This window comes from Pelecanus crispus, chromosome 1, assembly GCF_030463565.1.
Source record: "Pelecanus crispus isolate bPelCri1 chromosome 1, bPelCri1.pri, whole genome shotgun sequence".
Taxonomy (NCBI): domain Eukaryota; kingdom Metazoa; phylum Chordata; class Aves; order Pelecaniformes; family Pelecanidae; genus Pelecanus; species Pelecanus crispus.
In genome coordinates this window covers 105,088,661-105,104,069 of record NC_134643.1, presented here as the reverse complement: position 1 = coordinate 105,104,069, position 15,409 = coordinate 105,088,661, and the positions used below count along the sequence as shown (strand labels likewise).

Genomic DNA, 15,409 nt, shown 5'->3' with positions numbered 1-15,409 from the left:
CAGTCAGTATTGAAGGGACAAACTAAGCTGGACCCGTATGTTAAAGAATGACCTGAGCTTTTGAGTGTTTTTCCCCATATTCTTCCTTCTTCTCTGAAGGGGGAACTTCTCTTAAAGAAGTGACTGAACCAGTTAATCAGACAGCACAGAGTATGTCTGTATTTCAGGTATTAGTCCTTCCCTAGAACATAGTCTGAAAATTTGAGACGAGGAATCAGGGTTTCCCCTTCCCATGTGAATTGTTTAACACACATGAAACCCTGCCTACCCACTTCCATGCTCTGAGGAAATCACTGTATTTCCCTAGCGTAATATAGAGTAGCTCCCTTCTAGGACATGGTATGCAGCTCCTTTGTGGCTGATTTTATAATATCTAAGCAACTTATCCAAAGCAAGCTATTTTAGCCTTCCACTGAAAGCAACTGTATGAACCCAGGATGCTGCTCAGATTGATGGGTTTGCGCGAATAGCTTCTGCTGACTGTCTTATGATGCGGGACTGACATTTGGACACATCTGTGGGAAGCCTTTGAAATAGCACAAACAAACGTGGAAAGATGCTGACTACAACTTGGAAGAAGAAGAGGCAGGATAATTATAGCATAAATGATTAAAACCAACCTCCAAAGAACTTGGTCCCCTCCAGCCTGTGCATGTCAGCATTTTTGTAGCAGGACAATTAGCTCCACATGGGGAGATCCTGCCATTTGGACTGATCAGGGATTCCAGAATGTCTGCTGAGGAAGCAGACTTCATACCAAGAAGCTTGCCTGTTCCTCTGCTGCTATAGTACACTCTAGAGGGAGACCTTACCCTTGAACAATACGTTCATTTTGGTAATGGAAATTTACACCCCCTCAAGACTGGTGCGAGTCTCCAAGTAATTGATTTAATGATAGAAATTCATCTGCCAAACTGTGTGATAAGCTTTTGTAATAACTTCCTACGTCTCTGTTTGTCTGCAGGCCCTGGGCCTGAGGAACGTGTTCAAAATTAACTGCTGCTTTCAGAGAATTCAGCACTCAGATTTACTGTAGTGCTACTGGTTAACCAGTGCTTGTAGTTTTACTTTTGTACTGCTGGGTGTTCAAGTACTGGAAGGGGTACAGGATCTTTGTCAGAGAACAATGCCTCCTAAAGTGTCTACACAGAGTCATGCTCCTCTAGGAAGGGCGTGGGAAGAGAGGTGCTTCTCGGAGTCTCTCTACTCCAATTCCTTTTGGGAGGTGTTAAATTTTTTGTTTCCTTTTACATCTCCACAGTGAAGTGGGCTATAGGGTTGGGTGGTTTTGTTTTTTTTTTTTCCCTTCTCTCTGTGTGCTTAGGCCTAGGTGGATTTCTTGGCCTTTTCAGATCCCAAAATGATCATAAACAGAATTTTTTTTGTTTGTTTTATTTTTACCAAAATAGGCAGGATAGCAAAGGACACAGAAAGTTCTCCTCACCCATTGCATAGTATGGCTAGGCTACATTTTGGATTTTGTCATTGCCTCATTTGCATGTTTACTAGGATGCAAAAACAACAGTGACAAAAGCAGCTTCACGTTGTAACACATCATCTTGTAGTCTTTGTTTTAAATAGACATCAGATTGCCAGTCACCAGAAATTATTAGGAAATGATTTCACAGCAGAATCCCTTTCACTAAGCTGAGCTTGCAGTCTGCTGGGTTAGGCACCCCCATCAAGACCATGAACAGTTTGATGATTTCTGAATGGAAAGGAGTGCACATGCCAGACAAAAGAGTAAGAGGTAATCTAGCTGTAGCTGGAGGAAATGGAGGGGTCAATCAGTTGCACATATGCATCAGCAAAATATTCGTAACAAGTGACCAAGTCCTGCCATGTGACTAATGTGCAAGCATTTTCTCCAAAGCATATGGCAAGAAGTTTGAATAAGACTAAAATATACACTTAGGTGTTGCAACCCACCCTTGTATCTTACTCTCCTAAGTAGTACTACAGGTGACAGAGGCCAAAATGAATGAAATAGGAATTAAACCATGAGGAGGGGGTTAGTAATTTACAGTTGCAGGAGTCTGCGCATGTGTGCATACATATATACATGCAGAGTAACCATTTTTAATAGGACAGCTTTCTCAAGCCTGAGCAAAGATAAAACTCTTTAACACTAGGAAACATTCATCTCTGAAGAGACTGTAATTTCAGACACAGTCACAATTTAATTTATATGCTCATTATTTAAAACTAATTCAAGTTATGAGGATGCAACACAGAAAACATTTGCAAAATATCAGATCAACTTGAAGAAACATCCAGTACTATATTTCTATATTAACAATTCCTTTTACTCACTTAGCTGACATTTTGGATAGATGAGGCACTTGAAGGAGCAGGGGGAAGCAGAAGAATCTCCTATGTAACCTTTTCTGCAGCTGTGTACCTAAGACCAGTTAGAACTTGAACGATCCAAAAAGCCAGTCATCAACTCTCCGGTTATATTTTAGGAACTGTCTTCCAATACATATCAAACCCTTCCCCAGAACAGGAAAACATTCTGGCAACACTTGCTAGTCAAAGGCTTGAGGTCTTCCATGTGTCTTTATGACCCAGTGTATGCTCAGAGAACCTTCCTAGGACAGGCAGTGGAAGTGTATGCAGAGAAGTTGGTTTGAGATCACTGTTAGTGATCTAATAGGGATGAAGGAAAAACAGAGACATTCAATGTGGTTTTTTGCCTCAGTCTTTAATTAGACCTTGGGCTGCCTGGTCCCCTGAGTCAGAGGACCACAAGTATGGGAACAGTGGTTTTCCATTTGTGGACACTGAAATTGTAAGGGACCAGCTGAATATTCACAAGTCCATGGGGCTTAGATGGCATTCATCCCAGAGTTCTGAAGGAGCTAGCAGATGTTATGGCAGGACCCCTCTCTATCATCTATCAAAGGTCTTGGGAGTCTGGGGAGGTCCCTGCTGACTGAAAGCTGGCCAATGTTATTCCAATTTACAGAAAGGGCGTGAGGGAAGGCCCAGGAAACTAGACCTGCTAGTGTCCTGGAAAAATTGTGGAGAACACCATACTGGGTACTATTGAAAGGCATTTAAAGAATAATGCAATCATCAGGCACAGTCAGTATGGGTTCACAAAGGGAAAGTCCTGTTTAGCTAAATTGATATCCTTCTATGATAGGGTTACCCACCTAGTGGATGAAGGGAAGGTGGTGGATGCAGTTTTTCTGGATTTTAGTAAGGCTTTTGATACTGCCCCTCACAGCATCCTTCTGGATAAGTTGTCCAGCTGTAAGACAAGCAGGTACATGGTGCACTGGGTAAAGATCTGGCTGAAGGGCAGAGCTCAAAGGGTTGTGGTGACTGGGGCTACATCTGGCTGGTGACTGGTCACCAGTGGTGTTCCTCAGGGCTCAGTTCTGGGGCCAGTTCTGTTCAATATATTTATCAATGATCCAGATGCAGGAGTTGAATGCACAGCTAGCAAGTTTGCTGATGATACCAAACTGGGAGGTACTGTTGACTCTCCTGAGGGACCAGAGGCCTTGCAAAGGGATCTAGATAGATGGGGCTATGATTAATGGGATGAAATTTAAAAAGTCCAAATACCAGATTCTGCATCTAGGATGGAGTAATGCCAGGCACAAGTATAAACTGGGAGAGGAGTGGCTGGAGAGCAACCCTGCAGAAAGGGATCTGGGGGTGCTGGTCGACAGCAGGCTCCATGTGAGTCAGCAGTGTGCCCTGGCAGCCAAGAGGGCAAACCGCATCCTGGGGCGCATCAAACACAGCATCACCAGCCAGTCAAGAGAAGTGATTATCCTGCTGTATTCACTGTTGGTGGGGCCTCACCTTGAGTGCTGTATGTAATTCTCAGCCCCACCATTTAAGAATGGTGTTCAGGTACTTGAATGCGTCCAGACGAGGGCAACAAAACTGGTGACATGGCTAGAAGGAATGTCCTGTGAGGAGCAGGTAAGGACTTTGGGCTTGTCTAGTTTGGAGAAAAGGAGGCTGAGGGGCGACCTCATTGCTCTCGACAACTTCCTGAGGAGGGGAAGTAGAGGGGGAGGTGCTGAGCTCTTCTCCCTGGGATCCCTAGGACACATGGGAATAGTTCAAAGCTGTGCCAGGGGAGGTTTAGACTGGACATTAGGAAGCTTTTCTTTACTGAGAGGGTGGTCAAACACTGGAACAGGCTTCCTAGAGAGGTGTTCGATGTCCCAAGCCTGTCAGTGTTTAAGGGACATTTGGACAATGCCCTTAACATGCTTTAATTTTTGGTCAGCCCTGAAGTGGTCAGGCAGTTGGACTAGATGATCATTGTAGGTCCCTTCCAGCTGAAATAGTCTAGTCTATTCTATTCAGATATTTTAAATGCATGCATTAGTACAGAATTTATTCCCACTACAAAGGCCATTTGTTTCAGAACAAGTATTGCAGTTTCTTTGATCTGAGGCCCAAAGTCACCCTCATTAGAGTCTCTTATCCAGGAGAGATCTTGTTTGTTTCTGTATTAGGAGTGTAACAGTTACATTGGCGTTTTACACAGCCTTTTACTTCTAAATTATTTATTGGTACAGCCTACTAAATATAAAGTGAAGTTCCTTTACTTGGTTTAGCTTATTCACAGATGAAATCAGATTGGTCTCCACAAATAGATGCTGTCTGAAACATACTTACTTATGAGATTATTGTATGCTATTTTAAAAGGTATTTTGCCCTGAGATTATTTTGGTTTTATGTCAATAAAGCACATCCTTTCCTCCACATGCTTTCCATATATAGTCTTAATACTCTAAGTTTTCACAACTTCTATAGGGAAAGGAAGAGATCTGACTCAGAATAGCATTTCTGCCATAAACGGTAGTGATTTATTGAGGTCTCTCTCCCTAATTCAGCCACCTTACTGCTCAGCTTCTACTACCTCACAAATCAGACCAAATATTCTCCAGCTCTGCACACAAGGCCTCTATCAGATTACTAGGTCTTATACACCCAGCAGGTAATTCTGGATTGTAAATTTTACATAGGAGACATCCATTAGCATTAGCTTAGCTTAGCAGCAGTCACCTAGTGCATTCATGTTATGCCAGAGAACCCATCTTGTCCATTATTCTGTTAATTTATTGTGTTTGTTTTCAGTCTGTGCTATGAATAAATCTTTCTGTATGCTTCCATTTCTCCTAGATATTGATGAATGTGCTGAAAATGTTTGTGCTCAACTCTGTGTAAACTCTCCAGGAAGTTATAGCTGCTATTGTGATGGCAAGAAAGGGTTCAAGCTCTCTAAGGACATGAAGAATTGTGAGGTAAAACTGCACTATGTAAAATTCCATGTGGAAAATCACAAAGTTGGCTATTTCCTGATGATAGGATTAGATTAAGGAAAATAAGAAGTTATTTGAGAACTGACTGAAAATTTCTGAGAAGGTGCTGGGGACTCTGAGCTGTGCCTTGGCTCACAAAGCAGACCCAGTAGGGATTTAGATGCCATTTGGTTCATGCGTGCTCATTTACAGGAATCCTGTCAAGAGAAGCTTGCATTAGCCAGTCATCTTTATTCCCTGCTGCTTCCAAAATAAGCCCCAGCTTTCTCCTATCAAACAAATAATTCCTGTTCAGCTTACTTAGAGCCAGAATACTCCATTTGTCCATATGTTCCCAGGTTTTTGTTAGGCTGCACAAAAGTTTTCATTCACTTTCAGAATTACTCTGTGCTTTGCCTGTTTGGGTTGAAAAAACTGGATTGTTTTCCACAGTTTTCATCTGCCATAGTTTAAGAAAAAGCACTTAGTAGTACTTGCCAATTGAAGAGCATCTCACAGCCAAAATGGGCTGTTACTGCTCAGTTTGAAAATTTACATTTCTTAGTAGCAGAAAATTTGGAACTCTGGAGAATCCTAGTGCAAGGATTTTCTTGTGAATGGTTCTCTGTATACTTTGAAAGGTTCAGGCAGGCTAAGACTTGTTATGCGAGATGAGCTCAGATAACTGCCAACAAAAAGTCACCTCTAACACAGTATAACAATTTGGCTTAAACTGTAGGAACAAGGTCTGACACAAGTTCTAGCATGTATGTATTGGGTGATGTTTGTACTTTCTGAAATTTAATATGTGAACAACACTTGCAGTCGTTATATTTCATTTTGCTTATTCATGAAATAGGAAGAGCATCTTCTAGCCTCATTACGTGTTATTTGCAACACTTGTTCAAAAGTGATTAACTCTCTATCTGGAAGTTAGTTTCAGGCCTTTTAATTGAAAAAAAAAAAAAATAGTTTAATCAGCTGAAAATATATGCAGTCCAAAGACTAGTGCCACTAGCAGACATAAAATGAAGTAGCCATAAAATTCAGGATGAACACCTATACATTTAAGAAAACTGCTGCATCATGAATACAGAAGTCAGAGTTTGCAAACTGCATTGTTAACTTTTAACAAAGTACAGCATGTCTTGAGAACATAAAGGCCCTTCACACCTATTCTTGATCATTCTCTTCTGTAGGACTACCATACTGCCATCATTTAGAAGATATTCAGAGGGTGTTTTGAGGGATAACTTTAGATCAAAGAGACTTTTAGGCTCCTACTAGTCAATGAGGCAGGTGCTCTAAAGCACATTCTGGAAGAGTCTTCCCAACTCTCTCCACATGCAGCACCTAGTTCCCTGTACCTAAAGGAAATCTGAGTGCTTTACATTTAAAACAAAACTGTAGATATTACTTTAACTATAACATCACAGTTTCAGAAGACAAAGAAGTCAACAATGCCTTAGAATAGATACCTGACATTGGTTTACTGAATGTTTCACTAGTTTAAACTTGCACCACACAAAATATACATTATTCCTGGATATAAACATTTTTGTTTAAAGCTTCAGGTAGATGAATACCTGAAAGAATAAACACCATTTTTTTCCCCTCTCACTGCAACTGTAGTTGGCTGACTGTGATTACTCACATTGAGTTTGGCTAGAGCATTAGGATTAATCCCAGTTTTACATACTGTTGTAGACCTTTCAGTTGCCGCAAATACTTAGAAATCCTTTTACAGTTTTCCTGAGAATGTAGTTTTAAGAGCTTCGTATCCCCACAAACAGTTCTCAGAAATACTAATTTGGTGCTATTCCAGCAGGAATTGTGATGTTGATTTCATCAACATGCCTTTCCAGAGTTCAAATAGGACAAGTACATTCAAGGAACAGCCAGATAGCAACATGTTCTATTAATCTGTTACTTAATCCACTTGTAAATTGTTACTGTTTATTCCAGGTAAATGATTCTAGCCGTACTAGAGATTGTTCAGCTATGAGTAGTTGTACCTCAATAGTGATAAAGAAAATAAAAGGTGATTTTTTTTTTTTTTTTTAAATTAAATCTTCTCAAGACACAGCTCTGGCCCCCATTCCCTTCTAACACCTGTTCAGGTTGAGATTCCACACAACCTTAATAGTGGAGCCTGGCAGGACTCTAGTAGGTGGGTGTCACAGGTCCCTGGTGAAAAGCAAGCGCCTGATGGAAGATTTGAATTCTTGATTCAAATACTAAATATTTAAATATTAGTTGCAGTCCACCAGAACTGTGTTTCAACCTCAGTTATTCTCCAACAGCTTACATATGTGGACATTTCAAGCAAAAAGAAAAATATACCCCTTCATTTGTACATAGGTATTCAAGTTTAAAAAAAAAAGAAAAAAACCCAACAAAACACAGAGGTAAGCCAATTTAAAAAAAAAATAAATAAAAAGGACAGGCTAACAGCCAGCAATAGGAGTTGCTTCATGAACTATCATAATGCATTAACAGCTTTTTTTGTTCTCTACCATTTTCAGTCTGTTACTGCATGTATCCCGCTGAATCTTGAAAAGAATTACGAACTGCTGTACCTGGCAGAGCAATTTATAGGAATTCCTGTTCTGTACTTAAAGTTTAAATTGCCAAATGTCACAAGGTAAGCATTTGCTATTGATAAAAGTATGCGTTGAAATTATGGACATTTGTTTCCATTAATTTTCTGAGGATTTAGAAAGAGTGCATTGCATGCATAAATTGTATCACCGTCTCCTCACTGGTTAAGATACCTTTATATGGAGAATGAATTAACTCAAGTTCCTATGTATACTAGCACTTAGAGGAAGCTAGAGTCATTTGAAAGTGGACGGGCAAGAGTAATGTGTCTGACGTCAGTGTACAGCATCCCTTATTGGTTGTACCATGTCCTTGAGCCACCTCATCAGTACAGACAGCAGCTCTTACATGGCAAAACTAAAAGGTCAGCAAGTTTCTTCCAGATACCTCAGAAGCAGGTAGGAGGCAGTAGTGGTTGTGTCCCAGCCAAGAAACTGCACAACTAGGGCAAGACATGCGCCATTGGCATTCATATGTGATCATATCTACGAATAACAGAGTTGGCATCTTCCAGCCATTACAGTCCTGGTTGCCAGTGCTGTTACAGGGAGAGGTGTGTGAACTAGGAGGAGTTCAAAGAGATCCAGACACGAATGGGCAAAAAAGGAAGAGTATTGAGGGCAGTAAGTTTAATAGGCAGTAGGTCCCATTGGTTTGTGGACAAGAGAGCAAAGAGATTGGTGCTTCCTCATGACAGGAGCTTAGTCTTCCCCAAAGGAAAGAGCAGGGGCTGGGGAAGGTGGACGACGGTGATACAGATACAGGAAGGCATTTATAATTCTCAGCATAAAATTCAGACGTTATAGGAAAATAATTACTGTACAGCTTCCAGTTATATATAGAAATGGCTTTTGTTTGGATGTTGCTGCTACTTCACTTCTGCTCTGGGTAGAAGCTGTGACATGCTACATGCATACTGCTGAGAAACAAAGCCAGGCTAATGCTTCTCCCCCACCCCCGTGCTTCCTTTCACAGTGTGTTCCAAGGACACTGATAGAGCACAATACCTTGTCTAGAGCACCGTCTGTATGATTTCCTTTACAGCTGTCAGAACAATTGCTAATGGTAGTGACCCCTTTATTACTCTTGGACTTCTTCGCTGGGGCAGCTGAGATTGCACCATTCCTTGACTAACTGACCGAACAATTTGAGGGTAACAGCAGCAGCAGCAGCTGTTTTGCTGGTGATCCCCAGAGCCTCAGAACCTAACAGAAGGACGTAAATACTGAGAACATTTTCCTTTGCCCCTGTTCAAAGTTGACCCAGCATTAATGCTCTCCTGGAAGACCTAAGATGATAAATATTTGAAGCTATCTTAGTAGTGCGTGTGTAAATTACAGAATAATTTTTCTGTGTGTCTGCATGAGAGACAATGACATCTAGTGGACAAAAAACAAGACTGAGAGTGAAAGTGACCGGAGTTCTTAATTACAGCTCCCTTACTGGTTTCTTTTGTTGTCTTCATCAAATCCTAACTTCCAAATCCTTTGTTTTCTCCTTTCATCCTTAATCTATTTTATCTAGTCCAAAAGTTCTAGGAGACAAGGACTGTTTTTCACTATACTTACACTCTCTCTCTTCCACTGTACAGGTACTATAATGTAAACCATAATTTTGCCACATACATACATGCAACTAACTGCCAAAATCCAGACAACAAATCATTGAATTAGAGAATGACATATACAGGGCATCAGTAACCAAAGCAAATTGCTAGGTTGTAATTGTTGTAGGACAACACTGTTGTAGTGAAGCACATCATAGATCATGTATTTTTTCCACATCACATCTCCACGAAATGCAATAGGAATATTACATCTATCTCCTTACTCAAGGGGCTGTGATAGTCTTCACATGTAAAGCTCATAGCAGATTTGGGAAATGAACCAAGGCTCTTTCAAATCCCAGCTCAGGGCGTTAAACTCAAAACTTTTCACTGGATTTGGATGAACAAGGCTTACATTAGATTCTGCTTTTGACTAATTGTTTGCAAATATCACAACTGCTCAGATACAGAGTTCCCGAAAAGTTAATATCTATGAGCTTCTTTTTACCCTATTAACGAGTTATCCTAGGCTATACAATATTTCATGTCTCCTGTCTTCTTATTAAGATTCCTTCTTCACAACTCAGATTTACAGCAGAATTTGATTTCCGGACATATGATGCAGAGGGAGTTATACTATATGCAGAATCCCTTGACAATACAGCATGGATCTTGCTTGCTCTTCGTGATGGGAAGATTGAAATTCAATTCAAGAATGAATTTGGAACAAAAGTCACCAGTGGAGGCAAAGCCATTAATGATGGACTGTGGCATATAGTAAGCTGGGTTTTCCTCTCCCCTTTCCTTCTTTTAACCCACTATGGGAACATTCTGTCTCAATAAGTAAAGTAGGAAGAAACTAAGCAACTATTAAAAAGGCTTAAAATGATGCCCTCAAATCCCAGATTTAAAAATCAACCAAGAAATGCACAAGAATGCCTTACATCGGGGAAATCTGGCACCTGTTTACAATTGAGAAAGAGGTAATTACCACTAGCTAGCAACATAGGAATTACTCTTTGTAATCACAAAAAAAGAAGCTGCAGAATATTAAAAAGTGTGATTGCATGGTCAAGTGATAGATATTGGATACTTTGTCTAGAAAGCAAGTCTTACATTTGCTAGACCAGAAATCCATCTTGTTCTTCAAGCCTGCATACCTAAGATGGAAGGCCTTGCTCACTTACACCATCTATAAATCACACCAAATTATTAACATCAGTTAGGTTTTGTTTGTTTGTTTTTAAAGGGGGGGCAAGAGAAGCTAGGATTCTGCATAGACCTCATGTTTCAGTTCAGTACAACTTCCTTGAGATTAAAAATCAACTTTGATGCCTAATAATAGCAGGAGCAAACATTGAACCTATTTTGTCTGCATCAGATCTGAAGATTCAATCCTCTGTAGCAGGTTACAGTGACATGGCGAACTGTATGGTAAACGTGGATTGGATATAGAGCAATTGTAGAAATCAGCTTCTTGCAAACTCTACAGCACATAAAACAAACTAATCAGCTGCATGGGTTTTCCCAGAGTAGGATGGGGGTGGAATGGAAGATCATCCTCCCATGGGTGTCCATGGATATGGACAGTTCTCATGATTCAAGTTTAAATATGCTGTAAATGTTGACTGCATTAAAACTATTTTACCAGTTAGATGTTTAGAGAAACATTAATAATGCTTCATACAGGTATATGTAATTAGTATTTAAAATATTCTACATGTTTGTGTGTGTGTGTATATGTAATTATTTGTATTTAATTCTAGATATCAGTTGAAGAACTAGAACACAGCATCAGTGTAAAAATAGCTAAAGAAGCCGTGATGAGTATTAACAGCCCAGGAACTCTTTTTAAACAATCAGAGGGTTTCTTGGAAACTAAGGTGTACATTGCAGGATTACCTCGCAAAGTGGGCAACACTCTTGTTAAACAGGTAACTAAAGAGTAATGTTGATTAATACTGTTCTATTACTTGTTTGGTTTTGTATTGTTCACTTAGTAGTCACAGAGGAAGGAAGAATGGCATGAAATCCATTTAGAAAATTAAAATCACGTTATTAAACCACTGTTTTGAAAGTAAACATGCATGAAGCTGTGTAGTCTGTCTTCAGTTAGGTGTCAGTTATAAAAACACAGCACTTAGTCTAATATTTCAGGATTCTGTAGCCTGTTTCCTAATATAGCTTTAAGATTCCCTAAATCACCACCACTTCTGCTGCAAGAGCATTTCAGAGTGATTCATGTTGCTGGTGCTGGCTTTTGCCAGGCTCTGAATAGGTATGGAATTCACTGTGCAGGCAGCACAATGAGCTTTCATTTTTAATAGGTTTTGTAATAGCCCAGCCTAGACAAGCCCATGATTCTTTCAGTCTTCCGTCCTTAACAGCTCTGTCTTATGCTTGGGGTGGGTACAGTCAAGTTGTTGCAACTGTCTGCTTCTCAGTCCAGGAGCCCTCAAACTAACTGGCAGTCTAAACAGAGAGACAAAAAGTAACTGTACAGTAAAGGCTGCACTTTTTTTTTGAGCAAAAATGGATTTTAAAAAGTGAAGCAGAGAGAAAAAATACAAAAAACGCAAAAATACAGAAGACAATACAACAACATCCCTTTACCTAATAGAAAGTAATTCCAGAAATTTCTTTGTACTTTGGTACAAGAAGATGAAGCCTTGAACAAGGAGCAGTACTAGTGATCATTGTATTTCAGCTACAGAACAGCTGTTGTGACCTAAACAAAAGGACAGCGTGAGCTTTAAAAATTGAAGCAACGTATTTTGTACAGATCACTGGCATCAAAATGGGAAATGTTATTGAAGTAGAAATACCTTTTGAAGGCTGAGGTACTAAATGCATGCCATTTGTTTTGTCCCAGCATAAGTGCTGTAACCTGTAGCATTGATAAGCCTATTATTGACTACCCAGAAATAAGTTGATACTTAAAGTAATGCCTTATTATTAACATTTTTAAAACACCTTTGAATGCAAAGACCTAGTGCTGTAATTCTTCTACAGATGAACCCTCGGCTAGATGGGTGCATTCGTGCCTGGAACCTTATGAATCAGGGACATTCAGGTGTAAAAGAAGTTATACAAGAAAAACAAAGCAAACACTGTTTAGTAGCAGTGGGGAGAGGATCCTTCTACCCTGGCACTGGAATGGCAAAGTTTCAGATAAACTATAGTGAGTATTTTTCTCTCTATTCCTATATTTTTTTCTGGATTGGTGATGGAACTGATGAATTGTTGAAAGAAAGAGAGACACACACACACAAACTAAGCTATACACCACAGCATCCAGCAATGATTCCTGTAACTTTTGTTAGAAATTTGCTTGAATGAGAATTCTGATCCCATTGGTGTCATCCATTTAACTTCTGAAGTGCATTAGGTTAGGAAGCATATTCTTTACTTACAAAGGATGGGCACTGTTGAACACATTAACTTTCCACAGATCTAATTCTGTCCTCTGTTCATCGATGGAGAAAGCTATCATATTACTGACAGAAAAGGAAGATTGAGGATGGAGAAAAGGATCGCTGATAGTTTCGTGTATGCAATTCTGCTTCTAAACATACATCCTATCTAGAGGTTTTAAGTGCATCTCTTGCTCCTTCCTGAACCCAGAACTTTCTTGCTTGACCTTCTGTCCTAATTTCAAACTTTCCAATCCAGGATCTCGTCGCATCTGAGAGCCCAAAATGAGACATCTCTTGAGCATCATCCCAAATCCTGTTGTCATTATACTCTTCCCCATCCCAAATGCTATGCTACCCTTCAGACCTGCTCTGATCCCCAGTCCTTTTCATCCCAGGACTTGCTATTCTTTCCCAGGCCTTTTCTTTAAATTCCCTAGCCCAGTTCAAAAGGTTTCTCCAGCTTTTTACATTCTGTGCTTCCAACCAACTTACATTAGAGTTTCCTATGCCGCTGAAGTGTCCTCAGCTTTCCTCCTGTTCATTCACTAACACCATGCTGCTATGACTCCTCCTGACCCTTGTGTTTGGGGCTGCTGCCATGACTTTACCCCCCTCTCCTTTTTGTTCTCACCCTCTCACCCCCTCCCCCCGCCCCCCCAAATCCAGGAGGCTGCTCACACCTACTGCTACCCTTCTATGAGCTGTTATAGCCCACTGTCTCCCTGCCCATTTGGCTTTGTGAGGAATATAACCTCACCTCATGTTTTAGGATTTCTGCTTCCTCAAGAAATGACTAGAAATCAAGAAACTATAGATTTGACTGGGGGTAGGGGGGGCAGGGAAGACACACTGAAAGAAAAGATACAAAAGATGACAAATTTGTATTAGCTTCACTATGAATGTATCATATGAAATTATATTTGCACCATCTGCATATTTACTTTATGTACCTGCATATTCCCATTTTAATAGTGGAACTGCTTTGGAATGTAAAAGTGTATGAGAACTGACAATCTTCTACTCAGTGGCAGCAATTTATGAGTAAATTAAGTTTTTGGGTTTAATTTTGAACTGATCTCTAATGAATGTGGCAGCTATTCCATGTTAGAATGGAGAAGGTAGCAAAAAAAAGTCCAATAAGCACAGAAGATTAGGAAAGATGCAGGATTGATGTTGTTTTGGGTTTGTTTTTTGTTTGTTTTTTTTTTTTTCTAAATAGACTTATAGTTCTTTCTAAAAGTTCCAAAGTTCACTGTTTTTTCTGGAGATTAGTACTAATTTTTCCACAGTGGGAGCAGATTAAATACTAATTTTAACACCATATTAATTTTTCATTAGCAGATGGATTTATTAATTTGAATTATTCTTTTTAAAACAGATAATCTTGACAGTGCTGAAGATTGGCTAATAAATGTGACTATGACTATTCGCCCATCCACAGACACTGGTGTTATGTTTGCCTTGGTTTCTAATGAAACAGTGCCTCTTGCTTTGTCCATAGTGGACTCTAACTCTTCTGACTTACAGGTGATCTTACAATTATCATAGCAGCTGATATGCATATAAGTCACACCTCTTGTTTTTGTCTCACTTAACTTACTACTTCATTTGTGAAAAATCAAACTAAAAAAAAAAGCTACTCGCACTTGCAGTGGAGCTGGTAGGCTGAATTAATATTTTGAAAAGCTCTTAGATCGTATAGTGATGGGCAGAAAATACATTACTATTAACGATTGCTACAGCAGTGACTAAGCACTAAGCACTCTTATGTGAGGTACTATACATTTACATCATGTCTTCTTTAACCTTTCCTTCCAAATGCACAAAGCAGAAAGAGGAATATGACAGAAGTAGAATGATGCTATTACAGTAATGGCATCATGTTAGTTTCAATTTACAAACAGATCCTTTTGTCCTTAAGCTTTCATTTACCTCTGTTTACATCAGGCATCCCAAGGTAGAGCATGATTATACACCATGGCTAATCCATGCTTTTGCCCAAAATAAGAACCTATAGTGAACACTTGGTTACCTTTGAAGCTGTAGCAGTACTCCTTTTGCCTTTAAGAGAAACAGAAGGTACCAGTTTTTAAAATGTGGCTCTAACATTTCCTTTTCTTCTACTTCCAAATATAAAATGCATCAGAACTAAGTAAAATTGTGTGTTAAAGTTACATGTGACATCTTTTGTGACCTACCATTCTTCCATTTAGAAAATCATTGTGACCATTGGAAACATCACTGTTGCACATCTGGAATCAAAGAAGTTATGTACACCCAGAAGAGTCCTGGTTGGACTTGTAGTAACCAAACAGCAGCTTGAACTGTCTGTTGATTCACACACAGACAGAAGCAATTCAGAGCAACTGTCTATCCTGCATCAAGCAATGATGGCAAATGTTGTTACCTACTTGGGCGGCCTGCCAGGTGATTTATATTTCTTTTCATTAATTTGATTGTTTGTACAAGCCTGTTGATATTCAGCCTCACCCAAGCTAGACAAAGCCTACAACTGTACAAAAAAAACAGGTTTCCCCCCCCCCCCCCAAGTGCTTCTTGTTTCATCCATT

General features: G+C 39.7%; 1 protein-coding gene across 1 annotated transcript in view; it reads left to right on the top strand.

Annotated features, from left to right (window-relative positions):
• Nucleotides 1–15,409, top strand: part of PROS1 (protein S) — a 32,963-nt gene that overhangs the window by 14,592 nt on the left and 2,962 nt on the right. The window contains exons 8-14 of the mRNA XM_075715291.1: nucleotides 5,158–5,279; nucleotides 7,802–7,920; nucleotides 10,011–10,200; nucleotides 11,190–11,357; nucleotides 12,436–12,604; nucleotides 14,218–14,366; nucleotides 15,053–15,266. Coding sequence (XP_075571406.1) covers nucleotides 5,158–5,279; nucleotides 7,802–7,920; nucleotides 10,011–10,200; nucleotides 11,190–11,357; nucleotides 12,436–12,604; nucleotides 14,218–14,366; nucleotides 15,053–15,266 — 1,131 coding nt within the window. The remainder of the gene's footprint in view (nucleotides 1–5,157; nucleotides 5,280–7,801; nucleotides 7,921–10,010; nucleotides 10,201–11,189; nucleotides 11,358–12,435; nucleotides 12,605–14,217; nucleotides 14,367–15,052; nucleotides 15,267–15,409) is intronic.